General features: G+C 44.0%; 1 protein-coding gene across 2 annotated transcripts in view; it reads right to left on the minus strand.

The window, feature by feature from the left end:
- Nucleotides 1–23,381, minus strand: part of LOC139559653 (small conductance calcium-activated potassium channel protein 2-like) — a 53,751-nt gene that overhangs the window by 6,259 nt on the left and 24,111 nt on the right. For both annotated transcript variants that reach the window (XM_071375835.1, XM_071375836.1), the window contains exons 2-8: nucleotides 22,155–22,604; nucleotides 19,413–19,508; nucleotides 18,433–18,851; nucleotides 7,107–7,248; nucleotides 6,734–6,844; nucleotides 5,723–5,850; nucleotides 1,600–1,669 (exon numbers count right to left, since the gene is read on the minus strand). In XM_071375835.1, the coding sequence (XP_071231936.1) occupies nucleotides 1,600–1,669; nucleotides 5,723–5,850; nucleotides 6,734–6,844; nucleotides 7,107–7,248; nucleotides 18,433–18,851; nucleotides 19,413–19,508; nucleotides 22,155–22,604 (1,416 nt within the window). The remainder of the gene's footprint in view (nucleotides 1–1,599; nucleotides 1,670–5,722; nucleotides 5,851–6,733; nucleotides 6,845–7,106; nucleotides 7,249–18,432; nucleotides 18,852–19,412; nucleotides 19,509–22,154; nucleotides 22,605–23,381) is intronic.

The raw sequence follows: 23,381 nt of genomic DNA on the forward strand, positions 1-23,381 counted from the left end.
CTTCTCACTATCACGCATTAGTTTTGCTTCCCCACCCGCCATTTTTAAAAAGACCCGACAGGGCTCATTGCCTGCTTGAATTATGCAGAAACGGGCAGTGTTTAGGTCATGTAACTGATTTTGTTGGAAAGGGGAGAAATTGTGCTTTACAATGGTATTGACATTACAGTTGATCTGGAAGTATTATGTTTTTGGGGCGCTAAAATAAGGGCAATTGTACGGACCAAGGCGATGTACGAGTTTACGTTACTCATTGCATGTATTATACATTAGCAGCATGGCAGTTTCCCAAAGTTTAGTGTTGACTATGAACTTTACTAAGCTAGCTAGCTGTGCTTTGTGGAAGAATGTGGGAGATGTTGTTGTGCCGGTGCTTCGCTAACTGTCCACACAGCTAAAGTTACAGCCTTGTTGGCTTGTAGCTAGCTAGCTAACATTACTGGCTATTGGTAGTTGGCTAGCTAACTGGCAATGGCAGCTATCTAAATTGTGCTTATTTGTTTGTGCTGTGATTGCATGCAAGTGCCAAGGCCAACAGTTTGCACAGATGGTTTTAGCCATGTGAAAAACTTTCGATAGAAAAATAGCTAGCTAGCTTCCTTTCCTTGTAGCTTGCCTCATCGGAATGGTGTTAGCTAGCTGCTAGCGCTGTTGCTGTGCAACCTAAGTGCTTTGGTCCTATTTTAGAACTGAGATTTGGCTGAAAAGATGTTAGCATAGTCAGAAAAGCTAGAAAAGGGTAGAACATCGTTGGTTGTTAATGGACATAAATGAGAATGTGAGAGTGATAAATTATACATTTAATATAAACTGTTTACCCTACAAACTTGTTTTGTCCAAATGCTGGAAAGTCTAATGGTCACTTTATGGACGCTGTCGCTCGGGGCAAGAAATTGTCTTTTAAAAATATGGTATGTGGTTCTCGGGCGGCTCATGACAAGAGTTGTGTTGTGTCCCTCCAGTCAAATTGATTTGTGAATGTTCATCGACTTCGGTGTCATATTGGCATAGATATTATGGTAGGGAGATTTGAATTTAACATTGGGCTTCAACCAATGCATATACTGTTAGGAGCTATCGCCACCACAATAATACAGTTTGTGTTTTGGCAGTGTTCTACCTCCTTATATTCCACCGGTCATAATAGCAGGACAATTCAGGATCAAGGATGTCTTGTCAGGATGTTGACTAATACCACAGGACTCTAGCCCCTCAATTAAGTTAAGAGAATGCATTTCTCCGAGCTAATTGGTCATTTTTCATCATCTGTCATTAGCTGTCATTAGCTGAGTCATAAACTGAGGGGATAATCTACTAACGAACATAAAAGAGTTTAGGTGTTATTTACATGGCTATCCAATGCTCTATTCCCTAAGCCAAGACAGGCTGCTTTAACTGCAGGTGAAGAGAGACCGGTGGGGGTCTGGCAGTGCAAACACACATTAAAGCACCAGCTTCTGAACATTTTAAAATAGAAACCTGGAGTGCAAATGCCACACACATCAATGCTGCGGCCGGCGTCCAGCTGTGAACCTTTGAAAAACCCTGCCGCATGGCCTTTATAAGCCAGGGCAGGGGCCTGGATCTGGGTCTTCTTACCTTAGCCAGGTCCACTAGCGTGTTGGCCTGATCATTGAGTTTCCTCTGCTCCATCTTCACACTGCGCAGTCTGGGCAGAGGCAGGGGGGGTGAAGAGGGTAGAGAGTGGGGATAGGGGGCAGAGGCAGGCGGGGTGAAGAGGGTAGAGAGTGGGGATAGGGGATAGGGGCAGAGGCAGGGGAGGTAGAGAGTTGGGATAGGGGGCAGAGGCAGGGGGGTGAAGAGGGTAGAGAGTGGGGATAGGGGGCAGAGGCGGGGGGGGGTAGAGAGTGGGGATAGGGGCAGAGGCAGGGGAGGTAGAGAGTTGGGATAGGGGGCAGAGGCGGGGGGGTAGAGAGTGGGGATAGGGGCAGAGGCAGGGGAGGTAGAGAGTTGGGATAGGGGGCAGAGGCAGGGGGGTGGAGAGGGGAGAGAGTGTAGAGAGTGGGGATAGGGGGCAGAGGCAGGGGGGTGGAGAGGGGAGAGAGTGTAGAGAGTGGGGATAGGGGGCAGAGGCAGGGGGGGTGGAGAGGGGAGAGAGTGGGGATAGGGGGCAGAGGCAGGGGGGGTGAAGAGGGTCGAGAGTGGGGATAGGAGGCAGAGGCAGGGGGGTGGAGAGGGTAGAGAGTTGGGATAGGGGGCAGAGGCAGGGGGGTGAAGAGGGTAGAGAGTGGGGATAGAGGCAGGGGAGGTAGAGAGTTGGGATAGGGGGTAGAGGCAGGGGGGTGGAGAGGGGAGAGAGTGGGGATAGGGGGCAGAGGCGGGGGGGGTGGAGAGGGGAGAGAGTGTAGAGAGTGGGGATAGGGGGCAGAGGCGGGGGGGGTGGAGAGGGGAGAGAGTGTAGAGAGTGGGGATAGGGGGCAGAGGAAGGTAGAGAGTGGGGATAGGGGGCAGAGGGAGGGGAGGTGGAGAGGGTAGAGAGTTGGGATAGGGGGCAGAGGCAGGGGACGTAGAGAGTGGGGATAGGGGGCAGAGGCAGGGGGGTGAAGAGGATAGAGAGTTGGGATAGGGGGCAGAGGCAGGGGGGGTGAAGAGGGTAGAGAGTGGGGATAGGAGGCAGGGGAGGTGGAGAGGGGAGAGAGTGTAGAGAGTGGGGATAGGGGGCAGAGGCAGGGGGGGTGGAGAGGGGAGAGAGTTGGGATAGGGGGCAGAGGCAGGGGGGGTGGAGAGGGGAGAGAGTGGGGATAGGGGGCAGAGGCAGGGGAGGTGGAGAGGGTAGAGAGTTGGGATAGGGGGCAGAGGCAGGGGGGGTGAAGAGGGTAGAGAGTGGGGATAGGAGGCAGAGGCAGGGGAGGTGGAGAGTGTAGAGAGTGGGGATAGGAGGTGGAGAGGGTAGAGAGTTTGGATAGGGGGCAGAGGCAGGGTGGGTGAAGAGGGTAGAGAGTGGGGATAGGAGGCAGAGGCAGGGGAGGTGGAGAGTGTAGAGAGTGGGGATAGGAGGCAGAGGAGGTGGAGAGGGTAGAGAGTTGGGATAGGGGGCAGAGGCAGGGTGGGTGAAGAGGGTAGAGAGTGCGGATAGGGGGCAGAGGCAGGGGGGTGGTAGGTGGGTGGAGGAGGAAGGTGGAGGGGGGGAAGAGCAACACATGTTTGTCAGAAGAACTCTCTCTGGTAGGACGTTGAGGAGAGAGAGCAGCCTGCATGCATATACAAGCATTCCCAATCCTGATCATCGCCAAACCAATACATGCAAAAACGCAAAAAAAATCTATGAGTCAAATAAAAGTCCAAACAAAATACCCCCCCCAATAAAAAATACAATAAATGTAAATATTATCAAAAATAGAGCCTTTCATAAAGGTGACATGCCTTTATGTGTGCTCCCAGCTGTCACACCCTTACAGCTAGCTCAGTGGCAGGCTGTCAGAGAAACGTCAGTCATTGGGTGAGCTTGCAGTGACTTGAGAGTGACGTGCACTTATGGTGTGGAGGGTGTATGTGAGGGAAGGGCCATACCCTGTGAATGTGTCTTACAGTATCTATACCAGTGGTACTTTTCTATGACAATGGCTGATAAAACACTGAAAAAAGTGATTACTTTAAATGACTGATTTATGATATTTATGTACTGTACTACACTTCCTAAACACCGCATCTGCATTCTTGATCTGGTCGCCTTTGGAAAAGTGATTACTTTTATCGGATTAGGTAAATAAAGGTTAAAGATTTTTTTAATCACTTTCAATGAATATTTAAATACCTTGGGAGGATATTTGTGCATTGGTTTAAAGTAATGACGTCAGTGATGACATCACACCAGTCAATCAAATGGGTCAGAGCAGCTCACAGATCATTGCACCTGTACATAGCCCATCTGTAAATAGCCCATCCCCATACTGTATTTATTTATTTATTTTGCTCCTTTGCACCCCAGTATCTCTACTTGCCCATTCATCTTCTGCACATCTATCACTCCAGTGTTTAATTGCTATATCGTAATTACCTCGCCACCATGGCCTATTTTATTGCCTTACCTCCCTTATCTTACCTCATTTGCACACACTGTATATTTACTTTTTTTCTCTACTGTATTATTGACTGTATGTTTGTTTATTCCATGTGTAACTCTGTGTTGTTGTATGTGTCGAACTGCTTTGCTTTATCTTGTAAATGAGAACTTGTTCTCAACTAGCCTACCTGGTTAAATAAAGGTGAAATAAAAACGGATCGACATCCTGGTGACTTGAGGCAGGCAGAAAGTTCCCCAAAGTGCTAATTCTGAGGCAAGGGCATTCATCGATGTGCAAATGAGGAGATCACAGCAAAGGCTCTGTTTTCAGCTTCATCTAACTAGATAGGCTACCAGCAAGGCCCGTTCTTTCCTATCTAGCGTCTGTGAAGGAAAGGCATCTGAGTTGGGTACAAAAATGACTCTAAAGCTGGTTTCCAGGGTACTTCCTGCTAGGGTGAGTTAAGATACTAGGCCACTGCAGTTGTGTTCTTTATTGTGAGTGTCTGATATGTCTGAGTGTTTATGGCAATAAATTTAAAAATCCTCAAAACAAAAACAGACTTTTCAAACCCTTGAGATAAGTGTTAACCACAAAGTCAGGAGCAAGGATGGGTCTGCCAATGCAGGTTAATATAGCCTACATATTGTATCTATATTAATCATGGTAACATCATAGATGGCGACTTCATTGATGAATGGACTCCGGCCTAGCCAACAAGCCCCAACAAGCTCATACTGCCAGATGCCTCTGACTTTCTTCAGACACCCCACTACCATGTCATCATCAGTGGTAATGTTGATGCTTTTTGTCATTCCATTCAGAGGATGGGGGTAAATGGAACATTAAAATAAAACCAAAACAATCGGCATCCAGCATTTGAAGGTTCATGCATGTCAAAACGCAGACATGGAGAGAGAGAATGTAGAGGAAACAGGAGGAACATAGAAGACTTACTTCTGAGCTCTGCAGTGATAGAGCAAAACAAAGACAGAACACAGTACAAAGTTTTAAACCCCACAACATCCACGAAACAAGTGAACCATTACACTTCTCACTGTAAGCACAGGGTAAGGGTTGAGGAGGGGCAGGGGGAGGAGGACCATTACATTACAGGGTGTGTGTGTGTGTGTGTGTGTGTGTACATAGCATTTGTTAGGTGCGGTATCCAGTGTGTGTGTGTGTGTTCGTGTTTTAGTACACAACTAAATAACACATCTAGCTAACCGAACACACAGAATATTGTCACAGGAAATGGCTGAGAGTAGGAAAGGAAGGACATTATAACAAAGACCACCAGTGACGCCGCTGACTAAGTGTGCTGTTAATTAAGAAAACACAAGAGTGGAGGCTGCTGAGGGGAGGACGGCTCATAATAATGTCTGGAATAGAGTCAATGGAATGGTATCAAACACATGGTTTCCATGTGGTTGATACCATTCCATTGACTCCATTCCAGACGTTGCTATGAGCTGTCCTCCCCTCAGCAGCCTCCACTGATGCACATCTACACAAAAATACGGTTAGCAGTGCAACTAAAACCACTACTACTGTTACTAGCTCTACAACAAAGAGCAATAAAGACAATAACATGTATTTAACAACTTAACAACAGGTGTTAAAAACAACTGTATGTGTCCACATAGGCTTCAGACATGCTTACGAGGGAGTCATGATCTTTGGGAAACAACACTTACTGATGGATAGCCTGTAGAAACTTGCGCTGGTGTTTCCGCACCTTGGCATGATCGATCTTCTTGACCAACTTAGTGTGTTTGTAGATGAGCCATGTTTCCCTGAGTACATTGGCAGCTGTGTTCTTTACCTGCCGACCAATGAGGAAACGCATGTGAACCCTCGGGCAAAGGCAGGGTGTCCCGAACAACTGCCTGTTCATAACATAATAGTCTATGTGGATTTACTTTTAGGGAATTGAGAAAGGTAAACTGAATTGAGAAAGGTAAACTGAATTGAGGAAGGTAAACTGAATTGAGAAAGGTAAACTGAATTGAGAAAGGTAAACTTAATTGGGAAAGGTAAACTTAATTGGGAAAGGTAAACTGAATTGAGAAAGGTAAACTGAATTGGGAAAGGTAAACTGAATTGAGAAAGGTAAACTTAATTGAGAAAGGTAAACTGAATTGAGAAAGGTAAACTGAATTGAGAAAGGTAAACTTAATTGGGAAAGGTAAACTGAATTGAGAAAGGTAAACTGAATTGGGAAAGGTAAACTGAATTGAGAAAGGTAAACTTAATTGAGAAAGGTAAACTGAATTGAGAAAGGTAAACTGAATTGAGAAAGGTAAACTTAATTGGGAAAGGTAAACTGAATTGAGAAAGGTAAACTGAATTGGGAAAGGTAAACTGAATTGAGAAAGGTAAACTTAATTGAGAAAGGTAAACTGAATTGAGAAAGGTAAACTGAATTGAGAAAGGTAAACTTAATTGGGAAAGGTAAACTTAATTGGGAAAGGTAAACTGAATTGAGAAAGGTAAACTTGTAGGGATTTGAGAATGGTAAACCGATGAAAAAAAACTTCTTACCAGGGACATAAATTTGTTTTACCCTGTTCCATCAGGTACTATAAAAGACAGTTATTGTATTATTGTAATATAACCTCCCGTACAGTAAGGGATGTGACATTTACAGTAGTGCTCAGTGGTGGAAGATCAAAGATGCCACTAGAATGAGAGCGTGAGTGACTCACTCGTTTGCAGAGTTGTGTGTCCATCATGAAGTTGTGGACATGCTTCTCAGCCTTGGTCAACTCCAACTTCCTGGCTACCACGGCGACCACCAGCGCAGTGCAGCCAGCTCCCTATTGGTCAGAAACATAGTCAGGCCCAGAAATGAAATAATGTGAAGGGTGACTGTTGAGTTATTGTATTAATAGTGAGGTGACTGCTTGGAGGGAAACATTTCAAGATGTTGAGCTGCTCTAGAATAAAGCAACAAGTTGAAGAAATACATGATGTCAGATTAAAAACATGGCTGTTTCGTGGGAATAATATGTCTGTTAGTCATGCAATACTGCATGAAACACACACAAAAATATGAATTTCCAATGACAAGTAACATACCATGATCCCTGTAAGCAGACATACGCCTTTACCACAGTACGTGTTAGGTACCATGTCTCCGTAGCCAATCGAGAGGAAGGTAATAGAGATCAGCCACATGGCTCCCAGGAAGTTACTGGTCACTTCCTGTGTGTCATGATACCTAAAGTAAGGAAGAGAGAAACAGAGGAAGATACCCATCAGTGACACCCAATACTGTAAAGGAAACCTGAGCATGCTGGAGAGGTCGTGAACTAACAGAGGTGGTTGAAGAAGCAAGAAATGACATGTGCATAGTGTTTCACCTTTTGTCATGCCTGCACTACACATCTAAAAAGCACCCAATCCATGTTGGAAACAAAATGGTGAAACGTTATGAAGTTGTGCCGTCACATTCCAATATACTGTAGCTGTTCAGTCAATGCTCTGTGGTAAATTAAGATACACATTCAATCATTCAATGAGTAGCCAAATTAAAATGATATGGAAGGGAAAACAAAATTGATTTCAATAATCCTTTTAAAGAATCGAATTAAATGCTGATGGCGGTTTGAGAATTCTCCACAGCAAAACACTGAACATTTACTGTATGTATCAGTGTCTATAAAACAACTTGAGACGATGGATGATATCAATTGAGAAGCATTTAAAAATAGACATGAATCCAGACATACATCTGCTACTCATTAGCATAGAAATTAAAATATTATGGAAGATGATTGGAATAAAGAAAGTGACATACATTAAGTTATGCAGCTATGCATTTAAGCGTTATGAGAACCGCAGGCAATTGATCTTTTAAGTTTGAGTCTTACAGGATTTGAATCTAAACTAACCACTTTCATCAGCACTCATCCCCCAACAAATTCTAAATCACCCAAATCATTTGCTCTACAAGAGAGGAAAATATATTTGACCATCGAAAAGAAAGGAGAGTGTCAATTCTCATGTCATCTGGTCTTTTAACCCTGGCCATCTCTTCTTACAACACAATGGGGGAAAAACTACTTTGGATCTGTAAGTTTGAACTGCCCCAACAAAGGTTTGGTTATGAACATCATCCCTTCAAAATGTGTCACTTCATTTCATCATTCTGTTTGCTGAAAATGGCAGAAAACCATGCGATAGCCAATGCCCCTTAAAACACACCGTCTAAACGGGACCCTTGGGACGTCCCAACTGACTTCACCCCATTGAAGTTGACATTTAAAACGGTTAACGTAAGGGTTAAGGTTAGGGTTAGGTAAGGGTTATGGTTAAGGTTAGGGTTTAGGGTAGGGACATCCCAAGGATCCATGATAGCACTAACCCTAAAACCACAGCAGATAGATAAAAAACACCACCTCAAATGTCAACATTGATGATGACATTACCATCCCCTTTGCATTGTGGGATAAAGTCCCAAAATTAACCCATCCAGCCCAACCCTACCTTTCTTTACATACTACATCCCTGATTGGCTAAGGTGCTGTCTAGGAGGAGTCATAATACTGAGGCTCATTGTTCAGCTGGTTACTAACAGCTCTCAAAAGTACACAGGATGACTATTAAGGATAAAGAGGATGACATTTCTGCTCCCAGAGATTTTCTTCAAAAGGGATCTCCTAATGACTTGATTATCCAGCAGTGACCCAGCATGTGGAATTAAAATGTCCGGAACAATTTAATCTAATCAATGCAGAAATACAGTTTGTAACACCTGGGGCAGATGAACCAAGTTTAGAACTCTTGAAAATTCTTGAAAATCTCCTCCTAGACAGTTCACTTTCATTAAGGAACTAACCATGCATTCAGCAGTTGTTGCTGAACTCTGATCTCCTTAAAAGAAAACTCCATTCAAAAACTATCTTTTGGTATTTCTATCATTAGTCCACTGATGATACAGTCCCAAAATGTTTTGCATGTCAACAGTCAAGTTTTCAAGGTGCTGGACTTTCAAGAAGCTCAATATACAGTGTGTCACCAGCCATATCATTATTTTTTACCTTTATTTAACTAGGCAAGTCAGTTAAGAACAAATTCTTATTTTCAATGACAGTCTAGGAAGAGTGGGTTAACTGCCTTGTTCAGAACAACACATTTTTACCTTATCAGCTCAGGGCTTCGATCTTGCAACCTTTTGGTTACAAGTCCAACGCTCTAACCATTAGGCTCCCTGCCGCCCCAATCACGACGATCCAAAATGCATTATATGATGATGTGGCCGGTGACACATAGCTTCCTGAAATTCCAGCATCTTGAAAACATGACCGTTGACATCCAAAACATTTTGGGACTGTATCAACAGTGGACTAATTAAAGAAATACAGAAAGATGGTTTTTGAGTGGATTTTTCCTTTACGTCAACTCTGCTTTCATGCTCAATGTCAGGAAAAACAACATGATCCTTTTTTCCTCAGAGTCAATAGTGTGGGTTCAAGCGACTGTATGGCATGCAAAAAAGCACGTCGATACAATACCATGCAGGCATTAAAAAGATGTTTGCATCCTGCATGCTGAAAAGCCAGTATATTGAGAGCAAAGAGAGCAACGACAAAGTGAAAACCATCCTTGACAAATATCACAATATTGTCAAGTGCATGGGGGTTGAATATTTATATAGCCAGTCTCTTATCTGTACGCTGGAGACCAGTAAAAACGCATTAAGAAGCTCAATGTTTTTGACTTCCCTGTCTCTTTCACCTGGATTGTTAGGGCTGGATTCAATCCGTATCGGGGAAGTATGGCGGAAAATTTGTGTTAAAATGTAAATGCGTTTACCATGAATGCAGTCTCCACGAGGGAGGGAACATTGCCTTTAAATTTCAATCGAGCTATAACGTGATACTTCTGCGATACGCATTGAATCCAGCACCGTTAGCCTTCAATAGCATTCTCTCTGACAAGGCTTAGAGCAAGGGGGACAACACTATAGTGACTAATTCGCTAATTTTAGACAATCTGTGACTAAAACAGGCAAATACATGAGTCATTCCAGATCACTAACTCTGTGACAGAACCTGGTGGAAGTCGTGTCTGTCAACATATTACACAGCTTCTTATTTTATCCCCTGATTCATGTGATTCATGTGATTCATGTGAACTTAAGTTGTAAAGAAAGAGGTGAAATATGTCCTGAAAGTTATTTGCTTCTACAGTGGTGTTAATTGCTTATTGTATCATGATGAGTTCCACTCAATCACTGGCTTCATCAGGGTTGGGTAAATATCTGGTTTACACACTGGAACTGTCTCAAATTGCATGGATGCTCTTGACGGCACCAATTACGCCTTTGTAGGAGGAGTACTTTAAGTGCCGTAGTGTCCAAATTATTCTAGGCTGGTGCAAGCGATTAGAGCACGACAATGCTAGAGGTTTGTTTTCCATTTCCGCAATGGTGTAACATTGCACAGTGTATGGTTTCCCTGTATCACCATGTATTTGCTTTAAGAATACTCTTATTGTGAATCTCTACATTTATGACTGGACATGGTTTGGTGTGGATTTTTTGTTTTTAGATGGGTACAAAACTGTAGATCGGTTTTCCCCCAAATCCTTGAATCTTGCAGAGGACTCAGACAAATGTCCATAGACTACAGTGATATGGGCACTAGAAGCTACGGATGCAGAGCCAGTCGATGGCATTTTGAAGCTCTCAATATACTGTGTAGAGTGTTGGCATAGCATGGACAAGAGCTGGCACCACTTTCGACCTAGTGTGAGACCAGAGGTCTGAAATAAATTGTCTCCCACCCTTGCAAAACATCCCATAGAAGTAGGCTTTGTGTTGTAGACATGTCATTGTTTGGAAGATCGCTCCCTCAAAAAACTCTGTGTTCCCTTACTTTGTCAGCAACTCTATTTGCAAGTACGCACAGATGAGAGCACTAGACCTAAATTACTCCTTCCAGAAAGGGCTTTAATGTGTGTTAGACTACAGGAATACCACTTGATTCACAGTGTTGAAAACAACCTAACCGGTGACACATTGCAATATATCTACTGCGTCAGCCAACACAAGAGAGACCATTGAAGAATGTCAACATCATAAACAAGTCACTGTTCTGGGTGGTATTGAAGTACACAACTCACCCCTGTACGTCCTGTGTGGCTCAGTTGATAAAGCATGTTGCTTGCAAAGCCAAGGTTGTGGGTTTGATTCCCATGGAGGACCAGCACAAAAAAAAAGTATGAAAATATATGCACTCACTACTGTAAGTCACTCTGGATAAAAGCATCTGCTAAATGACTAAAATTCATGGGAATTGGTTAAAATGGATGCAGTGATGCTTTTTCCTCTTCATTAAACCCTGGCCATCCCTTTATGTCATCTGGTATTTTAACCCTGGCCATCTCTTCATGTCATTTGGTATTTTAACCCTGGCCATCTCTTCATGTCATCTGGTATTTTAACCCTGGCCATCTCTTCATGTCATTTGGTATTTTAACCCTGGCCATCTCTTCATGTCATTTGGTATTTTAACCCTGGCCATCCCTTCATGTCATCTGGTATTTTAACCCTGGCCATCCCTTCATGTCATCTGGTATTTTAACCCTGGCCATCTCTTCATGTCATCTGGTCTTTTAACCCTGGCCATCTCTTCATGTCATCTGGTCTTTTAACCCTGGCCATCCCTTCATGTCATCTGGTCTTTTAACCCTGGCCATCTCTTCATGTCATCTGGTATTTTAACCCTGGCCATCTCTTCATGTCATCTGTTTTTTTAACCCTGGCCATCTCTTCATGTCATCTGGTCTTTTAACCCTGGCCATCTCTTCATGTCATCTGGTCTTTTAACCCTGGCCATCTCTTCATGTCATCTGGTCTTTTAACCCTGGCCATCCCTTCATGTCATCTGGTCTTTTAACCCTGGCCATCTCTTCATGTCATCTGGTCTTTTAACCCTGGCCATCCCTTCATGTCATCTGTTTTCTTAACCCTGGCCATCTCTTCATGTCATCTGGTCTTTTAACCCTGGCCATCCCTTCATGTCATCTGGTCTTTTAACCCTGGCCATCTCTTCATGTCATCTGGTATTTTAACCCTGGCCATCTCTTCATGTCATCTGTTTTTTTAACCCTGGCCATCTCTTCATGTCATCTGGTCTTTTAACCCTGGCCATCTCTTCATGTCATCTGGTCTTTTAACCCTGGCCATCTCTTCATGTCATCTGGTCTTTTAACCCTGGCCATCTCTTCATGTCATCTGGTCTTTTAACCCTGGCCATCTCTTCATGTTAACTGGTGTTTTAACCCTGGCCATCTCTTCATGTTAACTGGTGTTTTAACCCTGGCCATCTCTTCATGTTAACTGGTGTTTTAACCCTGGCCATCTCTTCATGTTAACTGGTGTTTTAACCCTGGCCATCTCTTCATGTTAACTGGTGTTTTAACCCTGGCCATCTCTTCATGTTAACTGGTGTTTTAACCCTGGCCATCTCTTCATGTTAACTGGTGTTTTAACCCTGGCCATCTCTTCATGTTAACTGGTGTTTTAACCCTGGCCATCTTCCCCAGAATTCTTTATCTCCGTCTCTCACCGTATGTGGATGAGCTCATGCAAGAAACAGATGGTTTGTCCCAGGGACATACAGCGGCAATGCCTGACAATGTGTCTTCTAAGCCAGGGTTTCCCAAACTCGGTCATGGGGCCCCCCTGGGTACATGTTTTGTTTTTTTGCCCTAGCACTACACATATTTGAATACCCTGGTCTATGCTGTATATTATAGGTTGAAGCTTAAGCTTTAGATTTTGGGAAGGACCGAGTTTGGGAAACCCTAATCTAAGCTATTTGAGGAATGAAATCAAAATGACATGAGTATTCTGAATCTTCCAAACCCTGTTGTCAGTTGTGGTACTAAAAAGTAACATAGAAACATTTGCCAAAAACATTGGTTGGAAAGAATTGTTAGAGATCTCAATAACTGTTAGCTATAAAGACAACATTATACAGGAGTAGACAATACTGCCAAATACATTATTCTTTGTTCCTTCTATGGCATGCTGCATGCAAGTCTGATTAAACCTGAAATTGAGAAAAACTGGTTCAACCAGTTATTGAGAACGCAATACTGTATATTGAGCAGCAAGCAGTATTTTTATTAGTATTACCCTGAGCAGGCAAATTGTTGGACAGGCTAATTTGCTCCTAACATAAGCCACTGCAGTGGAAAGAACATTAAAAGGGGACTTTTATATGCCTTAGCTTGTCCGTGTACTAACAACAGTCTTCTCTACAGGAATTCATCATATCAAGCAAACTCATCGTAGCACATTAAAATAATTTTAAGTAGTCTCCTTGATTTAAATGAGAATTTGAGCAGTGGCAGAGATTATTTTGGGACAAATTTGTTGAAATGTAAGAGGGGAGGGTGTCAGAGGCGGTAAACATACAGATAGGATTAAACTCAACTGGGGATGACCTAATTAAAAAAACTGCAGACCTAATTGTGCTCGCATCATCCAGCCAAAATGCAAAGCAAGCACTCCAAATGGATTCTAGCAAACATGTCGAGTCAAGATGAAAGTCTATCTTTTCATTATCATTTACTGAACAAAATGGTAATAAAATGTATTTGAAACTAAGTCTCACAATATGACGCAAGCGATACATGCCGTAGCACAGCCAACGCAACAAAAAATAGCAAAAGTAAAATTATCAGATGGCAGAAGACATAACAACACAGAACTTCCCTACAGGATATCTCCTTCAAACAGCCATTGTGGACTTAAGACCAAAGCTAAAACTCTTTCGTATAGCCTTATAGCCAGCCTCAAAAGCTTTCTTTGATGAACGTCAACATCATCGTGTTCCGGAACTTTGTTAGGTCATGCTTGTCCATTGTCAATAATAACTCCTGCATGGAATATCAACAGGCATGAAGAACAGAGTGTGGAGGTATACTCCAATGGTACACAAAATACAACTCAAACTCTGCTTGAAGGTCTACCTGGACTATCTGTCACACAACATTCCGTGTGTACAGTTAGTGTGTGTACAGATCATTCTATATCACAACATAATGAGAAAGATTATTTTGCAAGTTTATGAATGTCTAGGCAATTCATTCCTTCATATAATAATAAGGTTTTACACACATCTCTCAAGTCACGATATGGCCTGCAGTTCATTAACAGCCAAATCCCAACCTGAGAAAAGCACACAGAACATGACCTTTCACACGGACACTAATGTGGGATTTACACAAAACTTTTAGTTGTGGTGAAAGTTGAAGCGCACAAGTATCTCTGGTTAGGATTCCGCTCTACATGGAGCTGTGTACTGTGTCTTCCGGTCAAGTGACAACACACACATGATATCGGTCTGTAACCGGCCAGTAACTCAACCCTGTTAATCTGTGGTGAGGGAAAGTCTCTTAACTTTCCAAAGCTTGTTACATGGCCAGAGGTCCCCAGGAAGACCGGGGTGAGAAACGACTGTCTCATGTAACCTCGGAGAAAAAAAGTGTTTAGTTTCAGAGCGAGAGAGAGAGAGAGGAGATAGGACCGGAGGGGGGACAGGCAAGGCATGCAAGTGTATCTGAGTTCTGACTGGTTTAGGCCTGCTGGTTATGAATAAGGAAAGATAAATACGTGGGGGAGGGGATGAGGAAAAACTGCAAGCATGCCACGTTAGATGGGTACAGTAGTAGGAAATCTGCAAAGGATCATGATGCCAAAGAGGAGGAGTTTGATAAGAACGCCAAGAGACTGAGGATCTTAAATAAAGTAGGGGAGCTCTGGAGCTGTATCAAGGGGGGCAGAGACCCGCATTGCTTCCCTCTACTGTACCATCACGGTTCCTGCCAACTCCGCCACTCAGCCAACCACCCCTCCTGTCCCCTCCACCCACCATGTGTCTTTCATTCGGCAGACTATTCCAGACAGACTCCGTGCTCGTCCAATCTCACACCGTTCTGCCCTTTGGCTTAGGAGCGTGGTCAATGTAACAGTGCATCAGCAGATTCATTTCCAAACTCACGCACAGCACTTTGGAAAACAAGCGCCTCTTTTTTTGAGTGGGTTGGAGTGATGGGATCGAGAGCAGTAAACATGAAGACTCCCATGCTGTTTCATTGTTTACCACGGGTGAGAACTCAATCCATGTTATGAAACTTCAAACTGGAGCCACTGCATTTGCCTTGAAGAAACAAACTCCTCATGACTCAATTTTGGAAACTGTGCTAGAACGGATAGCAACACCCTCACTATTCATCATCCTAGCTGAAGAGCTTTTCGTGAAACACTTCCGGGTTAATGGGGTTATTATAATATGGTTAAATGTTAGAAATTTGGTTTAAAAAAAATCTAAATCGAGCTTAAGTCCACATTAACGACTTTGTACCAGACAAATGGCTTGATATTTGTTTTCTCCTCAAATAAGCACGGATGTTTTGTATGAATATGTATCTCAGATTAAATTCCTTTGCCACGTCTTGAGCAAACTGAATCAGCTGGCAGAAGTGACAAAGCCTGTAGAATACCTAACGATTACGACATCATTCAATCAATTATTCGAGGGGAGACACATAATGGAATGGTAATGTGCGAGAACACAAAGGACTAAAAAGCTTTTGTTCCTCAGCAAATCTTGGAAGTAGATGCTGAAAAGAGTGGGCACCATATGGATCTATAACAATTACATAAGGAAGAGGAATGAAAAAAGACAATTGCCCTCAGGCTTGCTGGTGAAGGTGACTTGAAGGAGCTGCTCCATTTTAGCACAATCTCCCTCCTCCTCCTCCTCCTCCTCCTCCTTTTTGCTACCACAAAACAGTTTAGAAAGAGACGCTTGGTTCAAAGTGCTGCTCAAATCATAGGTTTCGCCTATGCTCCTAGCCACTGAATGTATTTTTCTTTGTTGACATATTTTGGGGGTTTTGAGGATGGGTGCCACATTCATGCCGACTAAGGGGGGATACCTAGTCCCCCTTTGCCTTACTCTGTTTGGAAAGGATAGCAGTTTTTTGGGGGGGGCTGCCCCTCGCCCAATCCCACCCCCATCCCTCACCCACTCAGGGCAGCAGTGGCGCCAGCTCGGTGCAAAATGATAGGTTTTCCACGGCTAGAGAGCGAGGACTCACATGGTATCCCTATGGAGCAGCATAGTGGGGAAATAGAAAGTACAACATAACATTATAGACACTCACACACACACACACACTCACACTCACTCACACACACACACTCACACTCACTCACACACAAGACACACAAACACTTACCCAAACACACGGAAACATGTTATTTTCAAATTGAAACCATAACTGGACTGCCTTATATTGCATGCACTGCTGCGGACTAGTTTGGCACGGAGCGTGTGGTGGGCATATCATCTATCCTGACCCCATTAGCCACCTGAGATATTTCATGGTGTTGACTCCAGCCGCATGTTGCGTCCAAGTACCATAGACATCCGACTGTAGAGCTTGGTTACATTTCCCTGTGGTTCTATGGTTTTCCTTTGTAATGTTGAAAGATTACCAGACAGATACAACACCATCAACAATGTCATCCATACGTTCTATTCATGCTTTTCACAGTATTTGGCAACACCTGTATCTTTCATGGTTAAATCTAAGACAGGAAAAAAACTGTGTCCATCCTTGTGACGGTATCTCTTTAAGGCTTTATGCAAGTACCTTCAGCAATACACTATTCATTCCTGTAGACTTGATGAACAGAGTGTTCTTTTGAATGTGTGCCAACAAACTATTTGGTGAAGTTGGATTCGAGTTGCACCTCACGCTACTTCTTTTCCATTTCATGTGGAGGTGGAGCCAAAGGTCAAACACTGTTTTCTCTGCTGGTCCTTACGTGGCTCCAGGGTGCAGGGGGAAGTGGTTAGTGAGCGGTTAAGAGAGCAAGGAAGTATGGGATGGAAAGGGAGGAAATAAAAAGCAAGCAAAACGTAGGAAAGCAACTCACCGTCTGACTGACTGAAAGATTGGCAGCGAGCGTTCCTGTTGACTGATTTGACTGTTTGACTTACAGCCCTTTTGTCATAACGAAGTATTACAGGAGCTGACGTCAACCCATCCCACCTCCCTCAGCCCCTACACACCAAAGAAGACAACTTAACATCAAAGTAATGATAAACTTCTAATTGGTCTGAAAAAGCATGCTCTTCCCTGCCTCCTCCCTTTACTCTGAGATCTGTGAGAATCCCCACCGCCCCCTTGAGAAAAAGCCTGATGTGAACGGGGATCCTTGGGGCTGCTCAGCATTACCAAAACAAACCATTCAGCAAACAAACAATTAGACACTCATGAATTATGGAAAAGCTGCTAAAATAGCGTTAAAACAAGGAGTAGGGACTCGTGGAGTGATCGCTGAGCTAATGAAACCCTCTTTTTTTTGTTACCCAGGCAGTGGTGTGTGTGGGGGTACGACACATCAATACATTACTTTGGGCTAGTGAGCATGAACAGAACACGACAACACAACTGGACACAGAGAACAGAAAGCGGGAAGGAGTGAGAGGGAGAGAAGGGGGAATGAAAGAGAGAGAGAGAAGAGGGCAGGAGAGAGACAGAAGTGGGGGAGGGAGGGAGAAAGAAAAAGGGGGGTACGGAGGGGGAGAGAGAGAGTAGTGAGGGAGAGAGAGAGAAGTGGGGGAGGGAGAGAGAGAGAGAGAGAGAAAGGGGGTACGGAGGGGGAAAGAGAGAGAAGTGGGGGAGGGAGAGAGAGAAGGAGGGAGAGAGAGAGAGAGAGAGAGAGAGAGAGAGAGAGAGAGAGAAAGGGGGGTACGGAGGAGGAAAGAGAGAGAAGTGGGGGAGGGAGAGAGAAGTGGGGGAGAGAGAGGTGAGAGAGAAGTGGGAGAGAGAGAGGTGAGAGAGAGAAGGGGGGAAGGAGGGAGAGAGAGAGAAGGGGGGAAGGAGGGAGAGAGAGAGAAGGGGGGAAGGAGGGAGAGAGAGAGAGAGAAAAGGGGGAAGGAGGGAGAGAGAGAGAGAAAAGTGGGGGAGGGAGAGAGAGAGAAGGAGGGAGAGAGAGAGAGAATGAGGGAGAGAGAGAGAAGGAGGGAGAGAGAGAGAAGGGGGAAGGATGGAGAGAGAGAAGGAGGGAGAGAGAGAAGGGGGAAGGAGGGAGAGAGAGAATGGGGTAAGGAGGGAGAGAGAGAGAAGTGGGGGAGGGAGAGAGAGAAAAGTGGGGGAGGGAGAGAGAGAAGGGGGAAGGAGGGAGAGAAAGAGAAGGGGGAAGGAGGGAGAGAGAGAGAAGGGGGAAGGAGGGAGAGAGAGAGAAGGGGGGAAGGAGGGAGAGAGAGAGAAGGGGGAGTGCCGACACACACAGTGCACAACGATGGGGGTGTGCGTTTCTGTGGCGATTGGCTGGGTTTTTCCCTCTTTAGGGAACTCCCTAGCCGTTTACCTCTCGCAGACTCGCACCGTCCAGGCGGCGATGATCCAGGAGGAGATGCTGAAGACCAGCAGCACGGTGCCGGGGCAGATGGTCATGAGCGTCTTCATGACGAAGCGTGTGTTGAAGTTGATCTTGTTGAGGGCGCCAATGCTGCGCGACGAGGCGTCTGTGAAGAGCTTGCTATGCAGCAGCATGACGCGGCCGATCAGGTAGAGCCTGAGGAACATGGGGATGGAGAGGATGATGTCCACGTCGGCGTTGGCCGTCGACGGAGTGTAGGTGAAGGCGATCCGCGCCGTCCAAGTGAAGCGGTAATGGCCCGGGATGGGGTGGATGGCGCACACCAGCAGCTCCAGAACGATGAAGAAGATGCGCTCGTACGTCATGGCTATCCTCCAGTCGTCCGCCCCATTGTCCACCATAAACAGCTGCGGGAAAAGCAAAAAGTAGTTTAGTTATGCGTTATTTTACAGACTTTACCTACTTTATTTTACAGTAGTTATAAACTTTATTTTTTAGTCTTTATATACTTTATTTTACAGTAGTTAAATACTTTATTTTACAGTCCGTAGTACATACTCTGCTGTTCTATCTCGTGTGTAATGATGTTCAAGATGTCAGAGAGACCTCTTTGTTGTTGTAATTTTGCAAACAGACGTGGCAGTTTCACCGCTGTGGATTACAGCTTTAATAGATGCCACTCTTTACATTTTAAAGAGCCTTAAAAAAAGTACCAGTTATTTCAGTCATTTTCTGTAAATATCATAATATAAATCAGCTGAATTAGGACTGTAAAGTATCTAACATACCCAATTAAGTCGACCTGTTTAAATGTTGAATACTTTAAAAAAAAATCCTCAATATTAGGCATCATCACACTCAATAATCAAACTCAATTTTCAAGCAATTCAGGCAATCACCACACCAGCCCATAAATTATAACAATGAAATGGTATTTCCTGCCAAATTGTTGCATTATTTCGACTCACCTGGATTTCCCGGGCATGGTACATTATTATAAGACCAAGCAATATAACAGTGGAAAGGCTGATAAGGCATTTCAGTGCAAATGAGTACGAAGATTCCTGTAGTGAGAGACAGACACACAATACATATAGTTTAGAGATACAGTGATATTGAGGAGAAATATAAATATATGAAATAAATTATGAATATTTATTGACGATTACATAGCATGTGCAACCTATGTTGACTTTCAGAGGAGTAGTCATACCTGGGCTTCACCTCAGAACTGTAAATGTAAAAGCATTAATATAAGAAATCTTCAACTTAGATGTTTTTGTTGTGTGAAATAATTTAGGCAGTCTTCATGGTGAGCAAAACATGTTGATTTTAGAAATATTGTTGGATGGAGCGAACAAGAGCAAGATAAATCCATCTATCTTCTATCTTCCAAAAAGGTTTCCCTCTGGAGTGAACGTAGCTAGTAGTAGGGAGAGGAACACTGACACTGAAAACACCACATATTATTAGCTTAAAACGAGAGAGCTGAGGAAAAGGGTTTGAACTAAAAACAACAGCACCACAAAGTGTTGTCTCAAAACATGACAGTAGCAGGAAGTAAAGGTCAAACATTGGCTCTAAACAGTACACAAATGATTTATTCATCAAACCCACCACTGGATATTTTCAATCTAATAGTAGCCTAGATGCAGAAACAGAGCAGTTATGTTGTGCATCTTCTACAGTAGCGTTAGCAGGAAGCGACCCACCGTGAGCGGTGCATGTGATGAATTGATCGTTTGGATGCTAGAGCTGCAACGCCTATAAAGGGGTCATAGATCTTTGGAATAAGGACCTGCACTACTAGACTTCCCTCTGTGGGTAAAAAGTGATTTGATGAATCAGCTGTAATAATGGTGGGGAATAAAACATGTTATATAATGATGGGGGGGGGGGGGGGTTATAATCACAATCCTGACAACAGCGACAAAAACAACAATAGGAATCATTGTAAATAATCGTCAGGGGCGATTGTAAAAGCTGCCCATTGCTATGTTGTCAAGGCCCGCGGACGACCAAGTCGTTATAAATGGATATTGATATGCTCTCTTGGGGTGGGGTCAAGTAAGCATGCATTAGAATATGAGCCATTACACTGATCATGCAGCCCCAAGATATAATAACAGGCGGGGAGAAAATTAGCAAATGTATTTTTAGCAATCAGCTAGATTGCTTTGCCCCTCAGGTCTCAGGCACCTCTCAAGACCCTATAATGTCTGAAATTGTTTTGAGAAGTCTCCAGTGAAATAACATTGAGTAAAACCAATTCATCCACCTGACAGAAGTATGAAGGGGTTTCAGTCCCTTTAACACATCAACCCCCCACCACACCTCTTTAAGGGTTGGGAAAAATCTTGACTGACTCACATGTCCATGTGATGTGACATGCAAGATGAAAAATGACTCGTCCTTATTGTAGCGCATTCTATATGGTAGGAGTGCTGTGTCACTCAGGGATAGGATCAGTTCAACTTAAACTCAGACCAACTCGACAATTCATCTAAATGTACTACAACAATGGGTTAATAGAAACCTTATAGACACCTATATGCAATGTTGAATTTAACAATCCAAATAAATGTGTAGAATTGGCTGGACTTAACCAAAACATTGCTGCTCAATCTTACTTTACCTCATGCAGTTGTAAAGAAATTCAGTAGCCGTTCCAGCTATTACTTAGGCCAATCAATGCTGGCTCGTTGCATTGACTATGTGGTGAAGCTAGCCAACAGTGCAGTCTTGTAAACATCGGGGCCAAACCTTTCCCTAAGTGCACTGTGACAAATGTTTGGTACAGAAAGCACTGCTCAAATCCAAATTGATTGGTTGATGGAGCTAACGACAGGTCAGGGAGTTGTGACCGGGTCATGGCGACCCTGAAATGACAACAGCGTGCCGCCATGTTGGGTTGTCCTGACACTCCCACGTGCTGGTCAGAGATAATGTCAGACACTTTGAAGCAGCTCTCTCTATTCTGATTGGGCAGCGTTGTGTTTGCCTGCAGGGCAGGCTTCAAAGTGACTCTCAGAATACCAGCAGCAGCCGAGTGAAAACAGTCCTTTGGCCAAGCTCTGACCTTTTTTGAATCGCAAGCATTGTCATTCTACTTACACAAATATCTCTGAAGATCACTATGTGTTCACCATGTTTAACATGACTTCCTATCTAAACATAGCATACTCCGAGTCGTTATTCACGTCATAAACAAGTATGGGGGAAAACAATTGCCGTTTGCCATCTGCAGCCATTAAACATAGCCTAGATTTACGTAGTTATAACTTCAAGACTAAATCATTTTTGGGGGAGCCCTCATAGGATTACAATGTTGTTTTGATTATTGCTTGAACAGTTGCTAAGATTACATTTGGCTGTGATAGTTGCAAAAATCCTATTTTTGGATGCAGCAGTTAGCTAGAATGCTAATGCTCATTGACATTTTACTGGTTGAATTTGAAGTGTAATGCAGTTGATTTGTGAGGATGACACAAACAATATATTAAGCAGGACATTCATACGAGCCTTACAATCCAATTATAATTCAAAAGTAGTGTGAAATGCATTCATAAGCAACATGAGGCATTTTTTGCTGCCGGTCTATGAGAACTCCCTCGTGTTTTCCCCCACAGTGGGGAAATTGTGTATAGCGACTCAGAGAATTGCAGCATTGGAGGTATTCAACAAACAAAAAGACCACCCACACTAATTACCTTGCCGTAAACTCCCCAGGACAGTTCAGTCTCAGTCACCATGACGACGATCCCGAACATTCCAAAGATGAGGGCGTAGTCACTGAGTCTCTTCCGCTTCTCAAAGAGCGCCCTCCGGTGGCCGAGCCTATAGCCAATGTCCTTGTTCTTCTTCACAGGAGCACCGTTTCCGTCCCTGACCAGGCTCTCGTTGGACGCCTTGCTGGGGTCCTCGCCGTTGCCCTTGGATACCACCACCTCCAGGCCGGAGCTGTGCAACGTCTGGAGGGGCTGCGTCTCAGAGTCGAGCTCTGCTAGGTTGCGCCGCGACGACGCCAGGCTGCCCAGTGGTCTCACTACGCCGCCATTGTACTTGCAGGTGTTCATGGCTATCTGAGGGAGTCGGCCGCTGCTCTCGGAGAGGCAGGGCTTGGATCCAGCATGGCTCAGCTTCTCCTGCTCAGTGGTTGCCTGGCAACAAAAACACAAGAGGTTGTTAGAGAAACAAACCACCAATCAGTCTGGTGTCAGAGAATGGGAGGAGCACCTTTCCTTTATAACTTCAATTTGACTAATGTCCCATGGACCGGAGCGGTCCACAAACCAGAAGCACGAACCAGAAACACTGCCCTGCACTAAATCAGTGCAGTCTCTGTGTTGTGTGTTCTGTTGTACATTGCACTCATATCAGCTGTCCCTCAAGAAAAGCGCATCCACATCTGCAGGGCAAAAGCACATGAATAATGAATGGAGATGAATGTATAAATAAAGCCATATAACTAATAGTGGACCCTACAAAGTGCAGAAAATGTCCTCTTTGCGCAGCACAAATTTAGTCATGAAAGATTAATGTGCTGCGTGACCTTGTTTCCTGTTAAAGAAACACTCTTTCCTGCAGAGCCCAGAGATGGGGTGTCCAAAAAGACTGAGTGACTGAGTGAGTGGTGCTTCTATAATCAGAGAAGCAGGAAAAACTGAATCAAGAGTTTCTGCAAGGGGAAAACAAGAACATTCTTTACTCAAAGATGTGTCTTCGTCTCCTCTCTGTATATCAAAAACGGCATCTAAATTGAAGAGGGATCCTGCTCAGCCCTTACTGTGCCGTCCCGTGTGGCTCAGTTGGTAAAGCATGACATTTTCCACTCCAGAATTGTGGGTTTGATTCCCACGGGAGACCTATAAGAGAAAGTATGAAAATATATGCACTCACACTACTGTAAATCACTCTGGATAAGAGCATCTTCTAAA

Source organism: Salvelinus alpinus, chromosome 30, assembly GCF_045679555.1.
Source record: "Salvelinus alpinus chromosome 30, SLU_Salpinus.1, whole genome shotgun sequence".
NCBI lineage: Eukaryota > Metazoa > Chordata > Actinopteri > Salmoniformes > Salmonidae > Salvelinus > Salvelinus alpinus.